The sequence below is a fragment of the Pezoporus wallicus genome, unplaced genomic scaffold (assembly GCF_028554395.1).
Source record: "Pezoporus wallicus isolate ANWC-B61680 ecotype Strahan unplaced genomic scaffold, APGP_CSIRO_Pwel_v1 scaffold_2584, whole genome shotgun sequence".
Taxonomy (NCBI): Eukaryota; Metazoa; Chordata; class Aves; order Psittaciformes; family Psittacidae; genus Pezoporus; species Pezoporus wallicus.
In genome coordinates, this window is record NW_026642851.1 from 5,281,649 (window position 1) to 5,307,360 (window position 25,712).

At 40.7% G+C, this 25,712-nt stretch overlaps 1 protein-coding gene across 4 annotated transcripts in view; it reads right to left on the reverse strand.

Moving 5' to 3' along the window:
- The window catches only part of CROT (carnitine O-octanoyltransferase), a 47,959-nt gene that overhangs the window by 3,470 nt on the left and 18,777 nt on the right, over positions 1–25,712 (reverse strand). Inside the window, exons 2-13 of one of the 4 annotated variants that reach the window (XM_057432510.1) lie at positions 13,564–13,682; positions 10,946–11,070; positions 9,913–10,094; positions 9,624–9,748; positions 7,150–7,258; positions 5,486–5,579; positions 5,267–5,392; positions 4,728–4,829; positions 4,042–4,125; positions 3,842–3,949; positions 3,457–3,587; positions 2,001–2,124 (exon numbers count right to left, since the gene is read on the reverse strand). In XM_057432510.1, coding sequence (XP_057288493.1) covers positions 2,001–2,124; positions 3,457–3,587; positions 3,842–3,949; positions 4,042–4,125; positions 4,728–4,829; positions 5,267–5,392; positions 5,486–5,579; positions 7,150–7,258; positions 9,624–9,748; positions 9,913–10,094; positions 10,946–11,070; positions 13,564–13,678 — 1,425 coding nt within the window. In that variant the 5' untranslated portion in view covers positions 13,679–13,682. Of the gene's footprint in view, positions 1–2,000; positions 2,125–3,456; positions 3,588–3,841; positions 3,950–4,041; positions 4,126–4,727; positions 4,830–5,266; positions 5,393–5,485; positions 5,580–7,149; positions 7,259–9,623; positions 9,749–9,912; positions 10,095–10,945; positions 11,071–13,563; positions 13,716–25,712 lie in introns of those variants that run through there. The other 3 variants (XM_057432511.1, XM_057432513.1, XM_057432512.1) reach the window with 3 other exon arrangements.

Sequence of the window (25,712 nt, forward strand, 5' to 3'; positions counted from 1 at the left end):
TTTTAGATAGAAGAAAATGGAAAAACTTAAAAGGCACATTAGAACACCTCTGCAACTCTTTCTTCAAAATCCAAGTTTCTTTGTCAGGAGAACTTGCTCATTTGTTTCCTGTGGCTGTGTTCTGTTACTCTGATCACTTTTGCACTGAACAATATCCTACAACTCATGCTCCTTCCCAAACAAGCAGAAACAATTGCAAGTAACCACTGAGAACTAGAGTAATCAAACCCCAAAACCTTCTGAAATACCACTTATTTAGAAGCACACTAGCTTTTAGCTGGTGCAGTCGCATTTATACCATTCACCATGCCATGAACTGGTCAGGCGGTTGGACTAGATGATCACTGTAGGTCCCTTTCCAACTGAAATATTCCATTCTATTGTACCATTTTTTCCATGACAAAACCAAAAAGCAAAACAAAAACCCCTCAACTAATTAAGAAAATGTGATGCAAAAAATCAGAAAACAAAAAAGACCCTAACTAAAAAATACACAGATGACAACTGCATTCCCAAATTTTCTCTGCTGATTGAAACATTACTTCCACAACAGCAGCTCCGTCCAATGTCATGGAGTTTTTTTCAATTTTATGTTGAAACTTACATAATAAAACCAGAGAGAACAGAATAAAAATATTTGTTTTAGGAAAGGAGACCTAGCAAAACACCTCTAGACACCCAAGGCCTCGACTTCTATGATCCTGTATCTTACCAGCTCTTTAACTCATTAAAAAGCACCCTTTCACTTTTATACATGAGAGGCTGCAGCAGAGGATGTGAAACAAGGGTAGCAGCCACTCAATTTGGACTAAAATCAAGCTACTAAGGTCACAAGAGGCAAAAGAAAAGTTGAGGCAGAAGGACTTTATTCCAAAGTACCTACTTTAGGTATTTTCTAGTACCTTAAAGGTAGACTATTAAGCATCTTAACTTCAATACTATTGAACAGATTTAACACTGTCTTTAAGCCTCAAGAGTTCATCATAAAAAAAAGAAAATAGCAACAGGAAGATAATTGGAGATGTTAGTTAAAATTACAAAGATAAAAAGAAAAAGGCTACAGTTAGTGTTGGAAGTAACAAACCTCTATGTGTATTACTCACAGAAGCGTGTAATTGGTTAGAAGATAACTGAAGTGCAGGGAAATAAAATGAATCCATATTTGCAATAGGAAAACAATTTTGAATAATGGCCAGAAATCTGAGCTTTACAGCGGTAGCACATGCCAAAAGAAGCCAGTGAAGACCAGGAAAATATGCTCTTGAAGACTATAATTACTGATCACACATACTGCCTGATGGCTGTATTCCTGTATGTTTCTTAGATGCATTAGTAACATAGAACCTTTTAATTTCCTAGAGATATGGAGCCCTTTGTTCCAAAAATCTTCTCCTTGCCTCATTTCTCAGGCTCTAAGAAATGTGCAGCGAAGACAACAGAAAGAGCTTTAGTATACTTCTCGCTTGGCATATAAAGCACAATACGCTTTGCCAGCCAAGTACCAGAGGGCAGTTGCGGGGAATAGGTCACCAGTTCAGCTATTCAGAGACAAAATCTGGAACGCATCCCTTCTGCCACTAGGACACAAACAGATTTAAATTTGCTGTCAGACTCGATGATTAGATTAACATTTCCTGATTTCCCTTGAAAATTAAAACAACAGAACCACTCCACAGGCAGAGTACATTGGCTCCAAAGCAGTTACTTTCTGAGGTGTGACAAGAAAAAAAAAAAAAAAGAAAAATCAGTGTGAATGTAACTCATGACACTTACATTCTTGCAACCAAAAGGTAAACAGGACAGAAAAGCAAACCCACACATGACAGCTCACCTCAGACACAAGGACCAGAGCCAGACTTCAGGCAACCCAACATTTGAAAGCTCCCTCAGTGGAAACAGGCCTACTCCCATTAATGAGATAAAAACCTTTCTCTTGTTAAGCAGCTCAAATGACAGGCCTTCTAAATACATGATGATTAAAGGAGGATTTCAGTATTTACACTTTCAGAAGGATCCAGCATGGACTTGCACCATTCCACTGCTTCCATAGTACATGATCTTACGGTCTCTGTGCGGCCATGATAGAAACGCCTAGTCATGGCGGTTTCATAACAGCAGCCTGGGCTAAGAAGAAAAAAATCAGGGAAGAGTATCTCATTAACTTAACTATTTGCTCTCTCAAAGAATAAAAAGGCCCTGCCAAGTATCTCACACACATAGATCAGTTACAAGTATCAGTAAGACACTAATTTTCTTTAAATTGTGTGTCTGAAAAAGAGCCACAAAGGAAGTCTACAAGCTTTTATGAGCCAGACAACTGAAAAAGTGCCAGTGCTATAATTATAGCTTGAGAAAGATTGTGTTGTCATGGCTGCTTTCTGCAGACTACAGATCTACCAGCCTCTAGTATAAAAAACCAAGTATTATGCAAGCTTCAGTTCCACTATTTATTTCCTTAAAGGAACCATCTACACCATCCAAAACCTCAAAAATTAAGAGACGCACTTGAAATAAGCAGTGTGTCCCAGTGATCAAGTCCTTCTCTGTTGCATGCTAACACCCATCCAGCTTTTGCCTGGAGCAATCCCAGCCCTGTGACAGTCTACTATTTAATACATGATAATAACTTACATGAGACTTATTTGTGTGTTTAAAACAGACCTCACGAAGGCTACTTTAGTCAGACAATTAATCTATTCCAGTGTTCAGCAAACTGAGATCTACCAACCTTTCTTATGATGAGATACACATCTCCAGTGATTAAGTATGAGATGACAAAACCCTTCTCTTTCGGAAGCAAACAGTACTTGCCAGGTTAGTTATGACTTAGACAAGCCTCAGTCAGTGCTAGTTAGCAAAGAGAAATTTGGAAACACCAATGCCAGAAAGAACGCTGCCTTTTTCCAATAATACGAAAAACAATTACACACCCAAAAATACAGCACCAGGCATTTGGAGGGTCTCTATCCATATCTCTATTATTCTGGCTCGAACTTCACATCTAATCTTTCTAAAGTCAGACACTGACATTTGTGAGGCTTTTTACAGGCATGGAAAACTAACCATTTTACTGATGGCTGTCACATGCTGCAGCTAAAGCTTTCTTCTCCCCCTGAGCAACTATTTGACATTAAAGAATCCTGACCCATTGTGCATTTGGTATTTGCCGAAATATTTACTTTGTACAGTCCAAATTCATGTTTTCATGGGTTATCTTCTGTCCTCCACTCCACAACATGTACATGCAAGATCCCTTTAGGCACAAAGACACAATTCTTCTGAAGCCATGGCAAAAACTAAGACTCTATGCAACTGTTACTTTAATAAAACCTCACTTCTTCTTTCTTATATCACTGCAGCAAATTACAAACTGGCATTGCGAGGGACTTTAACTCCAGATCCACGCCTTTTCTCAAGAAACTAATTTTTTATTCCTCATCTGGGTAATTTTCTTACCGTCCATGGCATTTGTAATAAGCAAGCTGAATGGCAAGCTGCACAAATGTATCAGGATGAAGTTTCTGCTTTCTAAGCAATGTTTTGCCAAAGGATGTGAAGGCATAACTCACTAGCTGCACGTCAGACACCTGTCACACCGAAGGAGGAAAAGCCAGAGAAGTCAAGAAATATCACAACTTGGTCCACTGCAAATAAAACGCACTCAACATAAACCAACAATGTAACAAATTTAACCATGGCGTTAAGTCCCCCGATTCATCAAGTATCATTAAGAAGCAAATCCCTGTTCTCCAGCAAAAAGACCAGCTAAAAATACATAAATACATGGAAATGAAAAGAATGAAAATCAATGACAGTTAAGAAAAGCATCAAGGAATTCCACCTTTTTGTAATAGGATTCTTTAGCATATCCAATTTCATTTACGATTTTTTGATCCACTGTGAATACAAGTTCCTCTGGCCATGGAATATCCCTCACTGTACCTGATCCCTGGAAGGACACAGACAGAAAGAAAACATGAAATGTTATCCATAAGAAAAGGCACAGCAACTAATAAACTTGAAAGTTTAAAGAATAAATACCTTCCATTTTCCCCCATTTTCAAGAATGTTCTTTTCGGTATAATGGGACATGGAAATTAAAGCCATGGCATCAAAAGGAGAATGCTAGAATCATATAAAACAAGATACCACATTATTTGCATAATTAGATTCCTTTTTTCCCCAGCCCACTTTTTCCTGCAGACCAAAGCTTTAGAGCATAGTGTTGGACTTGTTTTTCTAGTTCTACAATACATACAGAACTACTATAAGTCCACCCACTGTTTCAACTGCTCTGCAGACAGATAGGGAGGCACAATATACCACTGGTTGTGGAAAAGCAGACCTGGGGCAGATCTTCTGGCCCTTCTGGCCACTCAAAAATGACTTTAAAAAAATCTGAGTTCAGAAACCGAAGTTGTTCAAATAGCTACTTCATACAAAGAGTTAATTTAAAACCTGCTTATGCAACGTACTTTGTGCCTTGGAACTCCCTCATTAAATACTTTTAGAAATAAGATTATGATTTCACATCTCATGTTCTTAATTCATATACTGTGTAATACCAAATACTGTGAAAGCTTTTGGAAACTTTCCAGACAAGGTGCCTGGTAAACCAGGCTGTACTAAAGGAACAAATTAAACATTTAAAATAATACTCTGAAAGGGAAAATTGAGTAAATAAATACTTGAAAGGCTCATGAGGGGGAGTGGAATATTCAACTTACATCACAGAACGCACTACAGGTTCCATTGGAAAAGAATATGCTACTGTAGGATTTATCTCCCCAGCGTACAGTTGGATCACCTGTTAGCCCCATCCTGGTAACCTAAAGCAGAAGTGACACACTGTGGGTTTTAAAAATCATGGCGTACACTGCCAACCTCTGTCAGCTAAACAAAGCCTACACTAACTAAGATGGCGAGACCTCCTAAGAGATATGAAACTTTCATCCAGTTGAAGATGAAACATGATTATAATGCTACGTTTTTAAATTACAGGGTGATAACAAGTTGACAACTGTATTTCTGAGGACCATGAGACATACAGGACTAAAATATAATGAGGGCACATTTCAGGCATTTCCAATGTCCTAAACATTCAAACTATTAAATTATTCCTATGGATCAACAAGAAGCATTATTTGCATATTTATCTCCTTCATTGTCTGTGTTCTGAAAGAGCAAGAAGTGCTACTGCTGCATATACATAAGAATTTTTTCTGTAAAGACCCCCAGATACGAATTACCAAAAATCCTTAGCTACCTCGCTGTAGTTTTCAGGCGTCGCATGGGGACTAGAATCTTCAAGGCAAACAGCAAACAAACTTCTCTGAATTTTTTCCAGAAGAGTTAAGTTCTTTGGATCAAGATTAATCAAATAGTCACGTAACTACAAAGCACAAGAAGACAAAGCTAAGTGAGATGATGCATTTCCAGTAATCACAATGTTTTTCTCGGGAATCAACTGTTGAAATACTCCCACCTCTGCCCATTTTGTCCTTTCACAGCTTGTTAAGGCTGCCAGTCCTGGTCCATCTGGTTCACTATGGCATGTTTTCTGTATATGTGTAAGTTGCCTTTAAGAAGATTTCAATAACTGAAGTTAGTAAAAAATATATGAAGGTAAAAGTCACACTTTTTAATCTCTCTTTTTTGCCAAACTGCAATTTTTGTTTCACATTCACAAGCTAATGTGAATCTTCAGTGAGCACGAATCAGCTCCCTCAGCCTCTATGAGCAGTTGAAGACTTGTTCTGTTCTGTCATTAGTGGTTACTGCAAATTACAGCTACCAGCCCAGTAAAAACCTGTATGTAAACGATCACTGTCCTAAAGTGTTATTACACACTTAATTTGAAACTAGATTTAAGACTTCAGCAGTACAGATAAAACTTTCCCAAGCAGCAGACACGTGCAGTACTGCAGCTTTACAGCTTTTATAGCAACTAGTCAGATACAAGGACAAAACTTCCACTCAGGATAAATCCTAAATTTAAATCAGAACAGTAGCTACTGTACATCCTAGATGTAGACACTGAACTACACAAGAATACCTCTCTTTCTACCCTTTCCTTACATTTTCCCTTTGAAGAGCTATTAGCAGCTAATTCTTAGTTTGCAAATTCAGTTTTTCACATGCTGTTCTTGGTGGTAAAGAAACTCCACAAAGTACAAGTGCTTAATGTGGCCTGTCCTTTGTTCTGGCACTCTTGTCCATTAAACTTCATTACTGATCAGCAGTTACAGTTACCAAAAATATAAGACAGCCACAATGAGATATAAGGAGAAAAAACCCAAACAAAAAACCCCAAAACAAAATAACCCAACACACAAAATCCCAAGCTAAAACTGATCACAAGAGACTTATGCTGAAACTACCTCTGTATGTAAATACGAAATCTTGTGGCCTCAGCTGCACTGAGAATTTGAAAAGCCAGCACCTCCATATGCTGCTGGGATGTAAGGACAGCATGGAAAAGCTTTAAACATTGCCAGCTGAATTAGTACTGAAATTTAGTATTTAAGGAATCAAATTCTTTCTCTCGGTTCCTTTGCAACAGCTCAGGAGCATGATAAGAGCCACAACCATGGCTGGTTGTCACAGGTCTGATGCAAAGACAAGAAATGTAAGTGAAATGCTGCTGTACTGCTGTGTAGCTAGCAGGAAGTCAGTCAGTGTATACTATGATTCTGGACTCTGCTACACTCACCAACCAGCCCCTCTATTCTACAGAAAACTGACCTCACATGTATCAGATTTTAATCAATATGATAGTGGCGCTTCCTGGTTAATAATGCAATAAAGCAACGAGACAATCATCACTGTGAATTGGTCCTGAAAGGAATAATGTTACTTACAATCCTAAGAATTCCATGTCAAGACACTTCACATATAAGTGATGTTTCCTGCTGAAATATCTCAATTCATACTTTCTGCATGTTCTATGAGTGTATAACAGTACATAACCATCATGGCTCATGGCAAGAGGTTGCCATCCATGAAACAAAAATTTACTCAAATCTGAACCCTCAGAGAAGCTATAGCCTCTCTCACACTTAATTCTTTGGGGCAAAAGGAACAGAAAGACTCTCTTTTGTTAAGTAACTTAAATAGGATAGCTCATTTGAAACAAGGTAGTTCAAAAACCTGAAAATTTCTGGAGGCGTCAGCATACTGCCTTCATGTATAGCATCAAATGCAAACACTCGACCTCGACACAGGACTATTAAGTGAGATGGGCATTCACCTTCAGTCTCTGAAATAAACAAAAACCAAAACATGAAAATCCACCTGCAGGGATAAAGTGAGAGGTAGGAAAAACAAGCAAGTCCTGCAGACCCACTTTTTTTTTTTTTTTCATTCAAAAGGAGGCAAACTTCATACAGTTAAAAACAGGAAAGAAGAAAAGTGTAACTTCGGAAGTTCAACTGCAAATCTGAAGACATTTTTAAAACCAGCTGAGAAAACACAGAAAACAACTTTCACTGTTATTAACTACTTCAAGTCACTGCCATTACCTAGCAGCAAGTGCCATTTATTTGTGTATCTCATAGGCAGGAATGCTCTCTGCCAACATGAGCATTGCTTGATGACAGCTGATGGAGTAACATTTCTCTCTTGCATGAGTTTTGTTTATGTGTTTTTTTTAAAGGGGTGAATACAATGCAGCAAGCCTGCTGCTAAGACACTTTGCAAATGATTGGGTCCTTCAGTTGTTAGTGCTTATGCAATCAATTTCAGTTATCTTGAGCAACCGTCTCAAGATCCAAGGTGCACTACCATGTCAATCAGACCTGGTGGGCGAATGCAAATCTGTAAAAAGGGAACACTGACAGACCAATTTGACCACTATACAAAAATGCAGACAGCACCAGCCCATACTAGCCAGGTACATTTGCATAGCATCACCATCTATCTGGAAACAAGACTAAAGCTGGAAATGATTCTGACAAAGTCCAGATACTAAAACCCCTAAGAAATGTGGCTACATTTTCTCTAATTGAGCCACTGTGGTACAGCTCTTCCAGTCCAGGAGTTTGCCCTGGGGAAAAAACCAAACCAAACCAAAACAAAGAAATACATGCTACTTTACCCACAAGTATGTAACTGAATAGGCATCCACACAAGTCTTAATCTATAAAGCTTTTACACTTATCTTTATGGTCCTACTGTCTAAAGACATACCACAATTCAATAGATACTGTATTAAAGACGTTCTAGAGTGAGGATTTGTCATTTCATACAAACCTTATCATCATAGGTCATTAAATTAATTTCTAACATAAATCAGAAGGGATGACATCAAATTCAGTTACTTTTGGTAGCATCCTCCTAACCCAAGCTCTCTGAAGCAAGAGACAGAATTAAGTTTGAAACTTAACATAGCTAAATTAAATGCCTGAGATCACTACAGTTGGCAGAGATCTACCAAACAGACTTAACATCTAATGACCTCTCCACGTGCTCTTGTTAAAGCATCTGCTGCAGGCTGAACCAAATAGCTCTCCAGGTTCCACCGATTAGGTTCTCTTGGCTTTCAGTGTGGTCTCTGACTCCAGTTGATGCCACCTGTCAATAGGTGCTCTATTCTGCAATCTGTATACTACTTCAAGTGTTTAGACCTTATCAGCTCCCTCCACAGCGAAAGAAGAAAAACAGGATCCCTTTCCAGATGGCAATTCCTTCTGTCTATGTTAAGACACACACACACCTTAACGACCCAGAAAAGGCACAAGTGACATAAATGGTATCTCCACAGGATAACAGCTTTGTGTATTAAGTGTGATCGTAACAGAACAAACTGAATTTCCACCATCCGAATGTTTCTATGTTTTGGTATTTAAACTTTGCATTTTTTTCTCATCATATCCTGCAGCATGGAGATTTCTTTTCAAATTTTCTAATGGAACAAGACAATACCTCCTTCTTGAATTCCTGAGTCCTATAGGAATTTAAATCTCCTGTGCGTATCTAGAGTGACAATGCTGAACAACTCCAGACGCATCAGACTGCATGTGGGAGAGGTCTTATGATTTAGTTATCTGATTACCAATACTACAGTACTTGTTAGTGGGGGATGAATAATAACATTAGACTTTAGCTCTTGAGCCTACACCCCAGAAAACCTGGAGTTTAAGAGAATGACTTCAAGAAGCACTAAGGAGTACTTTCAAGACTGAAAATAGAAGAAGCTGGCCAAGTCAAGAAATATCACAATGACAGAAAATCAGAATTATTCCAACAGGATGTACAAAAAGCATACTCAAGAATGCATTCTGTGGAAAAAGATGCAACTAGCAATGATGCTGAAATTCTGCCCATATAATACAAGGAACCCATCCGCATTTATAAACCCATGGAATTTGTCCTTTTTTCAATTCTTAATGCTGGCTTAATTATTATAGGCGTCAGGCTGGTAACATACAATTTGAAGCAGAGTTTTCTTTTAATCTATTGTATAAGGACTAAATATTGACCAAAAACGGCATCCACAGATTGCACATTTTCTTCGCTTCCTTAGATAAGCACTCATGAATATCTCACTTAGATGTTAGGAAGTGAGTATTTTATGGTTAAAATGACCACTCCATTAGCCTATTAATACAAAAGCATTTGTTTACCAGTTTTAAAATAATGGCTGATTGAGTCCCTGGTAACTCCAGGAATTTTGCAAGTGCAGAAGAGCATTCGGAATTGGCTCATGTCCAGAACCTCATCCAGAGATCTCTCGACAGGCACCTTCTCTCTGTAGTAAACAAACCAACCAAAATTAAACAAGAAAGATTATGCAAGTAAACCAAGGCAAGCAAACCCCATCTTTTACTTCAAAACATGAACATAAACATTTTTGCAACTAAAGCACACATAGACCATTAGCATTCTAATAATTATTTTTTCTTAAAGTCTTACGTTCGCAACAGATCCCAGAATTTCAGGATGTGCCATGTATATATGCATGCTCTTTCTATCTGAGTGCCCTCTTTTGGTGGCCAGCAGTGTTCAATATAGGGACAAGGGCCTCCCATATTACAGTGTATTTGCGTTGATATGCGAAGGTCAAGATAAGCCACATTCAGCCACCAATCCTCCAGCTGAAAAGTGAAAAATGTCTAGCATCAGAATTAAGTTTTAGTCATTAATTCTTTAATAATCACCTCATTATTCAACTGTGTGCTTTTTTAACTTTTTTTTTTAATTTTCAGTAGTAGTTTCTATAAAATAGAAGGGAGGATAGTGGTTCAAAACTAACTGCTGAGGGTAACAACATATCTAGCTGCTCTATTTTCAAGCTTAAAATAAAATTAAGTATGGCTTAAAACTATTAAACTGTAAGTTATGATAAAGAGTTCTTGCCCAATATTAAACTCTTGCAGATGTCAGCTGTGGCTGATATTCACATCAGAGAGATTACTCCATGAAGAACAGAACAAAAGGAGATTTGAGTTGAGAGGATTCGGGACAGATAATTCCTAATGTATTTTTTTCTATCTTTATCTGAAAACCCCCACTCTGGACTGTGTCATGTTAAGATTTACAAAGTTCTCATGAATACCAATTCATGAATTGGCAACATCCCCCTTGTATCCCCTTCTTTGTTGAAAGACAACTTTAAAAATGCTATCATGTAGCTTTCTTTGAGAAAGAAATGGATAGGGACCAAACTCCGAATTCCATTTTTTTTTTTTTTTGGGTGGGGAGGCAGGGTAGAGGGAAGAGGGATGGAAGTGATAGAAGGAGACTGACAGACAGAGCATTCAAAAGCTGGCAGGTAACTTAACATTCCAGTTAGTGAGTTCTCTTAGCCACTCAACTTTGGGAAAAACAAATCACACATATGAGTGAATGTGTTCATATCCATAGGCAAAGTGAACTTCCTAAATATATTCTGAACAACCAACTTTCAAAAGTTGAATTATGATTTCCTACTTATCCAAATACATACCCAATTCCTTCTTGTTTTAGCTCTTTCCAGTAATTTTTCATGCAACTCTTTCCCAATCCCATTTTTAAATTTTTTAACTATAGCTTCAGTTCTTTGATATTCTTCTTGATTAAGAAATGGCTTCACTGTAAGAAGGAAATGTTTTTATTTTAAAGACATGTTGTGGTTTAAGCTGCATTTATACTGAGATTTATTCCAAAATTCAGATATCCACAGGTTATAGAATGGATAAAAATACTCAAAATTTATTTTTCTGAAACAAGTATCTGAAGGAAGAACACCTTTTCAAATATCTGCAAATAGATCAGTGTCTTCTAATGAAACAAATACATATTTTCAAATAAATACAGATGACAGCAGATGAAAGCAATTGCTGAAAACCTGTTTATACTTGCCCCCATTGCCCCTTGTTCTATCACTGCAGTCCCTCATGAAGAGCATCCTTGTAGGTCCGCCTTCAGATACTGGAAGGCTGCTTAGATGATTTACATGATTGTATGACTACAGGGCCTCTTTTCCATTTAACAACTACGTGATCAGCAGCACTATTAGGAAGGAGCAGACCTCAGCCCTTTTCTCACTAGAGTTCGGTGAAACTTCTGTCTTGCCACTTTCTCCAGACCCCTCCACAGACCTTGCCTTCCTTTCTGCATAAGAGATCAGCTTCATGAACAGGAAGCATTCCATGAAAGACACCTTCAGTTGCATAGTTAAGGAACCCTCTCGAAAGCTAGAACTTTGGGGTTTCATACTCTCCAGTCAAGTCCAGGCTTCCAAGTCTTAACCTCTGGGGTGAGCTGAAAGGCTAAATAACTTGGTTATGGCCACTTCTCTGCTCAAGGCCTACCTTTAAAACAAGATTAGTCATTCTGAATCCAATGCAGAGGTAGCTACTGTAAAGTCCTAAACAAGGTGCCTTCTGAAGCATATTCTGTCTAGCTTTTCCAGTTGATTAGCTTTAAACGGACAAGTGCTTTACCAACAAGTATACTAACTAATGTTAAGTGCCTGGTGTGCTCATTCCACCAGTGAAAGACAGCAGCTTCCAAGGAATGATTCACAGCATCTATGAAGGGTCATTTGGAGGTTCTGAACTGTTCTTCAGAAGCATCTGCTTTCCTCCGCTCACCTTCACAGACTAAACACATTACAAGCTTAAGCAATGAGAATCACAGAGTAAACTGTACATGTTCTGGCTATAAGTGATTTATACAAGGGAAGACGGGGCAGAACAACAAATACCAGACTAACTTTCCTCCAGCCTCCAGCAAGACTAAAGGAGATCAACATTGAAGTTATAAAATGACTTATGTACAACTAAGTAACTCAGGTAAAAAAAGGATGTGTGATAAGGTATTTATGAAAACACAGCTCAGAATGAGAAAACAAATTCACTATTAGGCTTTATCACTCCATGAGAGAGTTATTTTTTAACTTGGAGAGTGAGGATTTACAAAACTAAGTTAAAAACAGAAATTCTGTTATTGCAGGTTCACTACCACAGCACAATTTTAGTTAATCTGCATTACAACAAAAAGAAAATATTTTTTGACATGCAGACACATACAGCATTTTTTCCTCTAAAAGCACCATTTCGACATATTACATCAAAAAGTGATGACGTAAGGAACACCAAAGAAAACCTATTACCATCTACTGGGCCATTTCTATTACACTCAGAAAAAAGAAAAAGGGAACTCAAGAGTGAACTTCGCTTCTACTTTGAGAAAGGGAAATTTTGCTGCAATATATTTCTGCGAAGGAAAGAACTCCAGGTCTTACTCTATTAGCGTTACAGGTAAGATATGAAGAACACGTTCCAGAAAAAAGCTCAATGTCTACAAACTCTTAAGACTATCAAAGAAACATGGGAAAGTAAAGGTAATATATCTTTGTCAATCCCAATATATCAAAGCCTGATAAGATATTAAGGACTAACCAGTCATGTTTGCTTTATAAACAAAGTTAGACACATGTGCAGTGACACTGTTTTCAAAACTTTGACCTTTAGACAGCAAACATTTTAAAGCAGAAATGATATTCAAGTTAAATTATCCAAAAATGCCCACCACTGCCTCCTCCTACTACTGTATAGTTAATAGTACTGGTGAGAAATAAGAACATGTAAGTATGAAAAAGTTTTAAATAATTTTTTGGGGGTTGTTGTTTTTGTTTTTTTTTTTAACAGACATCCTGGGCAAACACATTCATAGACAAGCAAAGCAGTTATTATGCAAAATATGATTTTCAGATGGATAAATATCTCTTATTACACCTGCTGATATAGCTGGGGGGATGGGACGGACGGGACCCACACCAAAATGCAAAACCCTAAAAAAAACCAAAACCATCAAACCAAAAAATTAACTTTCCTAGATAACCAATTCCCTTGAAGAAAGGCAAATAGGCATTAAATGGCAACTCTCACTCAGGTTGCTCTGGACACTTCATTTCCCATTTTGAACCTGAAAAAGACCTTTGGCACTTAAAACTTGTCCAGATCCCCCACCCCAATCACATCAGTTTATAAAACCTGCAGCTACAAATCACAAACACCTTCAGATTAGCCTGGTTATAACAGCACACACCACACTACTATTACAATATTAAGTCGTTACCTGAATCAAGGTATTTACTTAAAGACTCATCAAGAGGAGGTACTGGCAGGGAAGGCAGAAAATCTTGGTACTGAAATGTTCGCTCCTCAGAGGATTCAAGGACTTGCTTCTGCATGATGTAGATCTACAGCACGACATCAACAGACCATTAAGGAAGCCTGAATGAGACGATGTATCTCCCCCCAGTCTCCCCCTACCCCCTAGCCATTTCCATGGTGAAAAACCCGCGGAAGCGTCCCATGACAAAACCAGGATCAAGCGGTTCTTGCTGGCCTGAAGTCACAAGAGGTACACACACAACAGGGGAAAACTATGACCTTTGCCCGCGTATGTCGCGATTTAACAAACTCAAGGCCCGTCGCCTTCTTTCCCGACTACAAGCCAGCCAGCCGGCCCTGGAACACCCGCCAACCGCGATCGGTGGCTAACTGGCGAAGGGGGAATCATCCACAGCGCGGCCGCCATCACGCAACCCGCCAGTCCCCTCAGACCCACCTCTCCTACCCCTGCGATCCCCGCCCGGCAGAAGAACGGCCCGCGAGCGACTAGACCAAACCCGGCCGGGGCCACCACCGCGCCGTAGCGTTGCTTACCAGGGCCCACACCGCGCAGCTGCCCCAGAGAGGCCCAGGGGGACGGAAGTAAGGAGACAGCCGAGCCGTCCGCACAGTCCTCAGCCCCACCGCCGCGCACCCCCGATGAAAGAGACCGACGGAGATCGCTGTTCGCCCCGCGGAGCGCCGCTTACCTTAAGCCGAACAGACCCACGCAGCCTCAACCAACTCCGCCTCCCTGCCGGCCGACTTCCACCTCTGCCCCGATTACATGCGAAGCCTGAAAGCCGGCGGGGCGGAGCAGCCTCAGGCAGAGAGGCGGCGGCCGGAGCGGCAGAGGCTGTGCGACCGCAGAGGCGGAAGCATGAAATGCCTTCACCGCCCCCCTGCGCTCCGGAAGGGCCGTCGGTGGTGGGCTGGGGTGTGAGTAAAATACGGGGACGCCGCTTGTGTTCGTTGCGGGCTGTGCCAGTTACTCCGGCGGCAGCCCGAACCCTGCTGCGAGCCACCCCTAGCCAAGGGCGGCTCCTGGCTCAGGGGTAAGAAGCCCGACTGCTCTGCGGCTGGGGAAGAGATCAGGAGTCTGCAAGGACTCCCGTTTCTGTGGAGCAGGTCTAGGCTACACCGGTGGGTTTCTGTGCTACCTGTGGGATTGAGGCTTGTGGGGTGTGACTTGCAGCTCTGCGGGAGTGGCGGTTAAGCACAAACCACCAGCAGTGAGACTGCGATCTGGAGCGTTCCTCACATCTGGAGCAAACACTTCACCAGATGGTGCAGCACTGCTTGGACTCGGAAAGAGACGAGACCTGCCCAGTCTCACTTGCCGTGGTTAATGTTAAAAAGATTAAAAGGTCTCTAATTGCAGAAACACCGCCAGCACTGTATTTAACACACTGAAGGAGTCTCTGCCACCTGCATGTGTACGTGGGTGACATCTGTTGGAGACCTATGGCTGCCCCCTCTCCTACTGTTGCTGAGAGACCTGGTTGCTCTGAATTGCTCCCAAGTCCTGGAGAGCTGATAACTAAAGACTGGCAGCTCAGGTAGGTCTTGAAGTAGTAATAGAAGCAGTTTGCTGTGACAGCATGACATGCACTTCCATCTCCTGCCCTAGTGGCTATCTGCATCATCCAAGAGTCTCTACGTGAAATAGAAGGTTTGGACCAGGCTCAAGGATGTAGCCTGGTGCCTGCTGTCACTGCCTCCAGGCAGAGACATGGGGCCTACAGAAACCCTGTATAACCCTGAGAGACTGCAGACCCTACTGCTCACTTCCATCCCAATAAGGCTTCAGACATCGTTGCTACTAGAGGCTGTATGAGGACTGCAGCTTCCTATTGTTTCCTGTTCCCTTGTGGGAATGGTAGATTTAGCATCCCTGTCATCATCCCTTTCATCAAAGGTTTCTGTCACACATTGTTTTTTAATACTGTTTGGTTGAGCCATCTCACTCATTTCTAGGTAGGTCCAAAGGCAGCTTAGGGATTAAAATCAAAGGCAAGCATGTCTTCATCTAAAAGTCTAATTAGTAGCCTGTGCAAAAGAGCAAAGGTACAACACAATTCTTTCCCCAAAAATGCAGTTTAAGGAGGAGTTTGTAGTGATAGTTGCTATTTCTTAGTGGATTTTAGTTCAGGTTTCAGTTCACAACTGTAAGTCTAGTTTTGAATGAGTGTAGCAAAGTCAGCATGTGATAGACCAAAACTACAACCCTACAATCTCTTGATTATTCTTGCCACTTGTGAAATACTGGACATTGAGCTTGTCTCATTCCATAGTGTGAGTCAGAGACAGGAAACTGAGCTTGTCTCCAGCACAGTTTGCATTTGGCCATGGAGACCCTGAGCATAAATGAAGCAAATAACAAGGATGTTGGCTCTCAACACTGTGTAGATAGGATTGTTCTGCCCCTTTATTGGAAGCTGATGAGCCTCCACAGATACGTGAAAGGATGACTCAAGGATGAGCTGACTCAGAGGATGGAGATGAAAAAGCAGACACCAGGATATGAGGGACAAGGACCACCCAGAGGACCCTCGAGGAAGCCCAGCTTTGAAACCGCACATGTGCTCACTAAGCTATGTGCATTATTATCAGAGTAATGCCCCTCTACTCTTCATATACAGATCATGGATAACACCCCAAAAGAACATGAAAGTGCAGGGCTCAGGTCAGAGGGAGAGCTCCCACCACCAACAATACTCCTGGGTGAAGAGGACCAATGAGACATCACTAGATCCACAGGTGGTGATACTTCTTTTCTTCTCTCTCCCTCTTTTTCTCCCTTTCTCCTCTCCTCTCTCTCTTTTCCTCCCTTTCTCTTCTCCTCTCTTTTCCACTGAACAGTGACTAAATCTAAGTGAAAATGTGTGGCATGGGACTTGCTGATCCAATTAAAGTAATCATTGTTGAGTTATTCCCTCTAACCACATGCCTTGTATTTTGTATTAATAAATTTGTATTTGTATTTGTATTAATAAATCATGAAACATGGTATTGTTTCACCTTAATTCATTACAAGGGTATCACGAACTTGGTTGTTGGTCCCAAGGGGAAGGAGGACATCCTAAATGACCCCTTTCAGGTCACAACACCACTGAGGCATTGGTAATTGGGAAATAGCAGTGACTGCTGTTTCATATTCTGCATTGCAAATGGCAAGTTTTTAAAATGTTGCTCCAAAGTTTTTAGTTGTAGTTATGGGAATTGCTATGATGTTATCCGAGTTGGGCCCTAGCAAAAAATTTTCCATCCACATATTTTAGATAACACACATTCTGATACACTGCTCAACATGTAGAGATGGAAATAGGAAGGGTTTTATTTTTAGTCATTCTTCACAATTGTACTTGCACAGGAGCACATCTAGCATAGGTGCTGTGAAATCAAAGCAGATAAACTGCTCATCTGCTGAATTGCTCCCTAATCCTCATTTTCTGCCATTCGTAAAGATTATTATCTTACTGTACATTTTTAGAGCAGGAGGATGAAGGCCAGAAGGTGGCATAACAGGGATCACTTCGTCTCCTTTTCTTCATTTTCTTTTGGCATCAATTTTAAAATATTTTCTGTGACATAACCTGCCATGCTCAGAACATAATGTCCGCATTGCTGTACTGCATTGTCACTAGCAGCTTATGTGAACAGGGCTTTGTTCCTTGACCTCTTTTCCTCATTCCATCTGCAGCAGTAGCACCTTCTGGTGGCTTCCCTCTTGCTCCATCTCTTTGCTGCCAAAATGGCTTCTCATTACCTGCCTCACTATTTCTCCTTCCCTGGGCCACTTTGTTCAGTCACCTTTTGGTATGTGCTGTTATATGTAAAGCAGTTACTTTGTGGTTAATATACACAAAAGATAGCCAGAATTAATGACCTACTAAATTAGTATGTTAACCACCTATAGAGCCTTTGATTGTAGATGGAAAAGGGTCAGCTTTCACTGCTCCCTGTGGCACATGCTTGATGTTGCAGTCTGCCGCTTCATTTTTTCCCTTGAGATGTTATTATCTTTCCACATTTATATCCATCCTCTTGATCCTTGAGCTGCTGCCTGGCCCTATCTCAGCAGTCTTCACCTTTACCTCCACCTCCAATTTTACCATTTTTACATTTCACGGCTCAACTCTATGGACTTCCTCATAGCTCCTTCTCTCACTTTAACAATTTCCTCAAAAATCTGAGCAAAGGTTATGCAGAACTAAGCTGACAGCAGAAAGAGATGGAAAAAGGGGAGATTGTGTTGCTCCTTTTCATGTTCACCTTTGAAGCATCCACATGGTCTTTATATTTGCAGTTTCAACACCAGAATGTCCAGGTAATAAAACTGGGAATGAGTGCTGTGTAACTTTAATATTTATTTCAGTAATTTTGCATTAGTGATGCTGTGAGCACATCAGCTGCAAGCTGTCCACAAACAAGTTTCTCCATGATTTCCCATAATTTTTTTTAAGTCTAAGTAAAGGGATGGGTAAGGCAGCTTTCTGGAGAATAGAGTATCAGTTGATAAAGACAGATATAGATATCTTTCAGCATCAACTTTTAGATGTTAGCAATGGCACTAACCTATTTGGAGTGTAATCTGCTAAAAATGCAGGCGTGAGTGAGATGTTGCTGGGAGAAATATGATCAATGGAGAAAAAAGCTGAGTATAACTCCATACTTTTCTCCATTATTTTATAATGTCTAATGACAAAAGATTGCCTTAGGCTTTCTTTTTCAAGAAGCAAAGACCAGGAGTTTCATGGACTCAAGAGCTACTGAGACATGGTTTCCTACAGGGTTTATCCCTGTGCTTTATTCACCTCCTAAATGCAAGATCACACCATTGCTTTTCCCTGAATTAGGAAAACTTTTAGGGATTAAAAAACACTGTAGTGAGTATTACAGTGTATGTTACAGGTGTGCTTTCTCTCTAACAGGACACCTCTTTTCACAACCCTGTTATTTTCCAAAAAGCCTAAGTACCTACCCTGGAAAATAAGTATTTTTTTACTTTTATTAATGATGATGTGAATAATGAATGTGAACAAGCATGTGTGTGATGCAGTAACATGTAAGGTACTTATTCAACTGCAGAAATAAGAAATTCCAACTAGATCACAATGTTTAGGACTCTGAGACATTCTGGTATCCATAGGCTGTTCCACATTTCTGTTGTAAAGGTAAAACCAATAGAGAATGACATTGACTAACTGTCCTCCAGCCTGCCAGCTGTGTTATTACAAGTTTGCAGATGCCAAGTTGTTAATGCCCTGATTTGTTAAAGTTTCCATGTTCTCAGCCATATGTTTCAGATGCCTCTCTGGGTGTCAGCAATCCAGCAGCCTGAATAGCAGACTCCGTATGTACCACTGAAGTGGACGGTTTGACTCCAAGGCTCCCTTATCCACTTTGTGCTTACTGGGAGGCTGGTGAATTGACTTACCTTAGATCTAAATTCTGTGAGTAGATAGCCATCTGGGGATAGGATTGCTTTTTGCCTTGCTTTCAGAACCTACAGGCAAGCAGTTAACCCCTGTATGCTTGAATGAAATGTGTTTAGCATGTAAGATTTACAAGTGCCTAGATAGCTGAGAAAGCTCTCCTGTCCTGGACTGCCCAACTGGCAAATACCACAGTCCTGCAGCTCACAAAGACTCATTCCATAGATTTCTAGACTGTGCACCATAGAATATCTTTTCACTCAAGAAATATCAAAACAGGCCTGTGCTGTGAGCACTCAGTGTTTCTTTACCTTTGCCTTTATGTTTTCTGCAGGGTGGGGCTGTTGGGTCTATTTCTATGTTTGTTCTGGAGGCTGGTCAGTACAAGAGCAGTTTTGTTGTTGCTTGGGGTTTAACTGTACTGTTTAATTAATATTTGCCCACCTACTAAGGTAATGCCATGATAATGAATAAAGCAAATGTAAAAGCTCATCATGCCCTGAAAGCCTATCTCTCAAAAGCACAACTGAACAATAATCCAAAATTTCTTTAGTATACCACATCAGTGTCCAGTTTGGGTGCCACTGCTCTAGAAGGATGTCAAAATACTGAAGCGAGTGTGGCAGGGGCCCCTGTGATTGTGGCTGGAGTGGGTGGTGTATAGGAGGCTGAGAGGTTTTGTCTTGAGAGTGCTAAATGAGGATTTTATTAATATCTTCACCTACCTAATGGAAGGGTATGAAGAGGACTGACAGAGCCAGGCTTTTCTTGGATATAGTCAGTTAAAAGACAAAAGACTTGCAGATACAAGGTGCAACAAGGGGTTAGTTAGGAAGAAAAATACCTTCACCATGAGCACAGTTGAACACTACAATAAGGTTACCTAGGGAGGCTGTGGAGTCTCCATCCTTGGAAATATTCAAAACTCAATGAAGCAGGGCTTGGACTATATGATCTATAGAGGCCCCTTTCTACCAAAATTATTCTGTGATTTATCTGACTGCTGTTGTAATCTTTTATATCTTTGTCCTGGGTTCAGCGGTAGCAGTCATTTTTCTCCATCTTAGTAGTTGGTGCAGTGCTGTGTTTTTCACTTTCAGCCTGGGAACAGCGCTGATAACACTGATGTTTTTAGTTGGTGCTCAGTAATGTTTACTCTGACCAAGGACTTTCTGAGTCTCATGTTCTGCCAGGGAAGAGGGGAAGCCGGGAGGAAGCAAAGACAGGACACCTGACCCTAAGCAGCTAAAGGCGTATTCCATACCACAGCATGGCATGCCCAGTATATAAACTGGGGCAGTTATCTGGAAGGGATAGCTCACTGCTCAGTCAGGCTGGGTATCGGTCGGCTGGTGGTGAGCGGTTGTGTTCTCTTCCCTTGTTATTTCCCTTATCATTATTATTATTGGTGGTAGCAGCAGTGGTTTGTGTTGTACCTTAGTTACTGGGCTGTTCTTATCTCAACCCGTGGGAGTTACATTCTTTCGATTCTCCTCCACATCCCTCCAGGAGTGGGGGGAGGAAGCAGGGGGGAGTTGAGCGAGTGGCTGCGTGGTTGTGGGTTGCTGGCTGGGCTTAAACCACAACAATCTTTATATCTTTATAGAACTAAAATTTTATTTTCAGCTTATTCTAAATGTGAATAAAAGGATATGCACTCCCCCCGAAATATTTTCTTTAAATTCAGTAGGTTTTTTCTCACACTGAGCAATTTCTTTGCCAATAGTGCAACAAAGAAGCATTCTTTTTGACTATGAACATTCTAAAGCAGCTTTTGTCTGCCACTAATTCATCAGATCACATATCTAACTTCATAGGTAATAAAATAAAAACTTGTTTCTGTTGAAAACCTTACAATCCAGGAAAATCGTGATTATTCTTATGTATCCTTTCTTCTTTGTAATAGGATCTAAGTCAGATCTTAGGCATAAGGCCAACAGATGAAAGCAGTGGAAAGATAAAGACAATTTTGAAATAATCTATTATTTTTAACTGCTGTCTTGTAAAAAAAGAATGAGACAAAAAAACCCACAAACAAAACAAAACCCCAAAACAACCGAGACATTTCCCTATCCAGATATGTTTAGATTTGCAATAAATCCAGATTCAGCTGCAAGCATGCCACAGATTGATTATTCATGCAAGAATTCTGTCTTGTGTGTGGTTTAGATGTTTATTTTTCTAAATGAGAATTACATCAGCTGAATGTGTCTTTCAAACCAGTAAGGCAGACTCCGCGGGATTTTTGTTTCAGTAAAAGCTGTAAAATAACTAAGGGCAAATTACTCCATTAGGTTTCCACAGATGTGTCTTTTACATCCAAACCCTGGGGCTGTATATGTAATCTCAGCATGTACCTTTCCAGCTTATTTAAGGGGCTAAAGATTGCAAAAAGGTCACGAGGGGCAACCTGCCTTAAAAACAGGAGGATGGCAAGACTGTATTGGATCAGCTGACTAGCACAGGTGAAGTTTTCAGCTTGATAAACAGTGTGCTCTTACTACATAGCCATGTAGTTGCTAGCGTTGGCAGAAAGACTGAGGTAGACATTTATGCCCCGAGAACGTGGGAAGGGCAGGATTCTCTCTTTCATCATCATCAAGACCAGACAAAGTTGATGACAAACCTGCAGCTCAGTTACAGCTTTGTCTTAGGTTACTCTCTGAGCCATGCAGTTTCCCTGCTCCCCATACTTGCCTTCCCCACAGATTTTGCAACAGAATTAGATTTGATTTGTAACCACCATTGCAGCAATAGCTGCCTTACTAGTACTAGCTTTGGACTTCATAAGCATCCTAAGCACTGTGATTGCCAGCTGGAAGTCCCTCTGGACACTGTGCGATGAATCTTGATACCCTCTCCAGTTCCTTTTTCTGTAGAAAACCTCCTTATCTGACATGTGCCTTAGCATAGTTTCCAGGAGGATCTGCTCCCTGATTTTGCCGGGCACTGCAGTGAGACTGACCAGCCTGTAGTGCCCTGGGTCTTTCTTTTCTCCCTTTTTAAAAATGGGTGTGATGTTTCCCCTTTTTCAGTCACGGGGAACTTCACCAGCCTGCCATGACTTCTCAAATATGATGAATAATGGCTTGGCAACTATATCTGCCAGTTCCCTCAGGACCCACATCTCATCAGGTCCATCAGTGAATTCATGCTTACAGCATGGGCCGTTCATTAACTTGTGTGAAGATGTTACCAAATCCTCCTCTGGTCCCATAGCTTTGCTCTGGGAGTATGAGAGGGGGAAGACAGGTGGGAAGATGAGGCCTATTTGTGATGCCAGTGTATCTGTAGGTGGTGTCATGAAGTAATAATTACTAGCAGCCACTGGCAATGATGGCAACACCTGAATGACCTCAACCCATTTACAAAGAGAAAGATATCAAATAGTAAAGAAAAATATCCACAGGTCTTAGCATAAAGCTTCTCAGCATATTTGCTGACATGTGATCTAATCATGGGTGACAACCAGCACAATTTCTTCATGATTAAATCCTTTCAAGGAAAAGCCTCTATGTTAAGGATCCTGGTACTAAACTACATCCACGCTGAATTATTTCCCTAATACATTGGCAAGAGTATCTCTTGCATTTCTTTTCATTTTGCAAAATGACTCTTCTAGAGAAGAAACGACTTCGTTCCTCATTTCATCAATACACCTATCAAAATGTCAGTGCTGTGACCTGATTGTCCAATATGTAATAAAGGTCAGTGTATGATCAGTTAATACCCATTTAGCTATTTGCAGAATTGCCTGTGCCTTGCTCTATCAGTGACTTAGTAGAGGTGAGACACTTCTGCTTCCTGATAACAGCAGGGTCTGAAGGTTCAGGCATCCTCACTAACATCATTGACTATAGAAGAAAAATATTTTGTCTTCAAATATTCTATATACATATGCATATTACCTAATATGCTACAGATTTAAACTCTTGCTGGTGAAGTAAATCAGCATCTACAGTTACAGGCTCTTCCTATTCTACTTTTCTTGGATTCCTGCTATTTCCACACATAAGCACCCGCACTTCTTTGGTCCCACATCTCACTTCCATTTTGTTTTGGTGAGCCCTTGTCACTGTCTAGTCTGCTGTTCCTTCCTTGAGCTCTCCCTTTGATTACCTACCACCCTGTGCCCTTGGTTGTCCGTAAACATTCCTAGCTTTCTGAGACGGTTTTCTTCATGCTTTTTAGGATCTATTTCTGTCTTTTCTGTGATTCAGTCTCTGGCAACTTTTTACTTGGCTCACCTTAAGTACTGATGATTCCCAAAGGATTAAACAGCAGAGCTGTTAATGCAGGTCTTTTTCAGCAATTTCTGATCAATGTAATTTGTTTCAACTGGTGCATAGAAATCACGTGCTTTTCAGCCAACAGTGCTAAGAGTTTTTCCCTAGAAGGTCTGGCAATTATCCATAGGGTGTGATGTGTGATGATGGCATAAAATATTCTGGGATACCTGCATAATTACTTGGGAAACACTGTCATCAAATCCCGTGGTATGGGTTTATTCAGAAGAGCGATTCCTACTCCATAATAACATTCATTGCTTCCCTTCCAGAGAGTATGCACAGTTTTGTATCCAGGCAACAAAAAAAATCATTGCAGTTATTCAGTGTATCACTCGTTAATTTCCTATCCTAGTGATAGGATACGTGAAAATGGTTCAAAGCTACACCAGGGAGGTTGACACTGGGCATTAGGAAGCATTTCTTTACTGAGAAGGTGGTCAAACACTGGAACAGGCTCCCTAGAGAGGTGGTCAATGCCCCAGGCCTGTCAGTGTTTGAGAGCCATTTGTACAATCCCTTAACAACGTGCTTTAACTTGGTCAGCCCTGAATTGGTCAAGGAGTTGGACTAGATGATCACCGTAGATCCCTTTCAACCAAAAAAGCCTGTCCTATTCCATACTAGTACTGGATTAGCAAAGTTACTTCTGCGAAGCCCTCTTTTACCTTCAGCTCTGGAAATTGCAAACGTAATTTTGGTTGAGCTGGCTTTTATAACATTAACAACTGTTAATGTTACAAACAGGGCTATAACAAGGTGTCAGATTTTACAGTTGGCACAATTTGAGGTAGGAATAAATAAAGCATATTAGGTGCTTCATTACAAATTTCACCTTACGATCAAACACCTCTGATAATAGCAGATACCTCATGTGGAGAAGTAGTCCGGTGCACAACAGCACAGGTCAGGACTAGCCAATGTAACCTGCTTTAAATTGTGCACTTCTCAAACATAAGTGTGCCCCATCTTACTTCATAATAATTGTCACACCAAAGCACTAGCCTTAGCAACAGATTCCACATTTGTGATTTGGAAATGGCAGCTGAAAGCCCCGGGGCCAGCCCTCACTGTGGAGACTGGGCCTTCCCATGGAAACTGCTGCAGTCGGAAGGGTTGATTTAGGGTTTCCCAGGAAAGCAGAAATCAGGAGTGAGTAAAAAAATGCAGACCTTGTGTGAGAAAGGAGCAGTGCTTACTGACTGGGTAGGCCTACAGGCAGGCTTTCCTTTTAACATCACAGATTTGTCAGTTTCCTGGAAATGATGAAGACAAATGTGGAAGAATGAAGAATGATGTGAAAACCACAAAGCAGTCCAGCCTATGTGTCTCAAGTTAAGCATCAGAACCCGTTTTGGCACTCAGGTTCCTTAGTTTTTGTCACTGCTTTTGAATATTTTTATTATTCTTGTTACAGCTAACTAAAAATGAAAAAAAAAAAAAAAGCCAGTCTTCTTAGTACTACAAATGTGGTTACAAATGCACTGGTGTTTCTAGGTTGTCTGATTGATAGCATCTGGTCACCAGGAGCATAATATGGTAGCTAGTATAAAATCATCAAATACAACCAGTGTGTTGTTCATACACCACTATGTCTTCCAGCTTGTAGAAATTACAATTGGCCTACCAACCAAACGCAGTGTTTTATTCAAATCAGGCGATGGTCTACATCAGCATTTTCAGGCCCCTACAAAACTGTCCAGCAGAGGTGTGAGTGCTGCACTCCTGAGAAAAGCCAGGCTTTTCTTGGATACTTCATAAGGCCTTTCCTTCAGTAAAGCTGTGGGTCACCATGTACTGAAATTGCTACAAGTTCTGTACTGCCATGGGCATGTTAACCTGTGCTTTTTAAATCAGTGGGATTGATGCAGTGCACCTTCCTCATTTTGCTGACAAATGCTGTATGTATCACACCTAACACATGATGTTCCTGTTTCCCTTTTAGGATGCTGTGTACCTTAGTCCCTGCCTTTTTTTTCTGGGGTGTGACACACACAGCTCCTCCCCTTAAGCCCACAAAAGACATAAAAGCAGGCAGCTGTGCCACCTGAGTGCACATCTGCTCTTCTCCTGTGGAGCTGGCTTTGCTCTTTCTTGCTGTGCAGTGCTGAGGAGTAGATCCACCCTCAGGCTATTGCTTCTTAACACTGCTGGTCTTCCCGGCTACTCAGGTATTTGCAGCTAAAGTAAACTGAATGGGGATGGAATAAATGTGTATGAGTAGAAAATGTGGAAAATTCTCAGTGACTGGTAGTGTATCTCTGAACAGTTGCAGGGCTTTGACTAAATGTGCTTATTTATCAGGCTTTACATTTTTGTATCACCTTTGGAATCAGTTTGACTTTTCTTATTTGATTGTCAAAACATTGGCTTCAGAAATGTTTGAG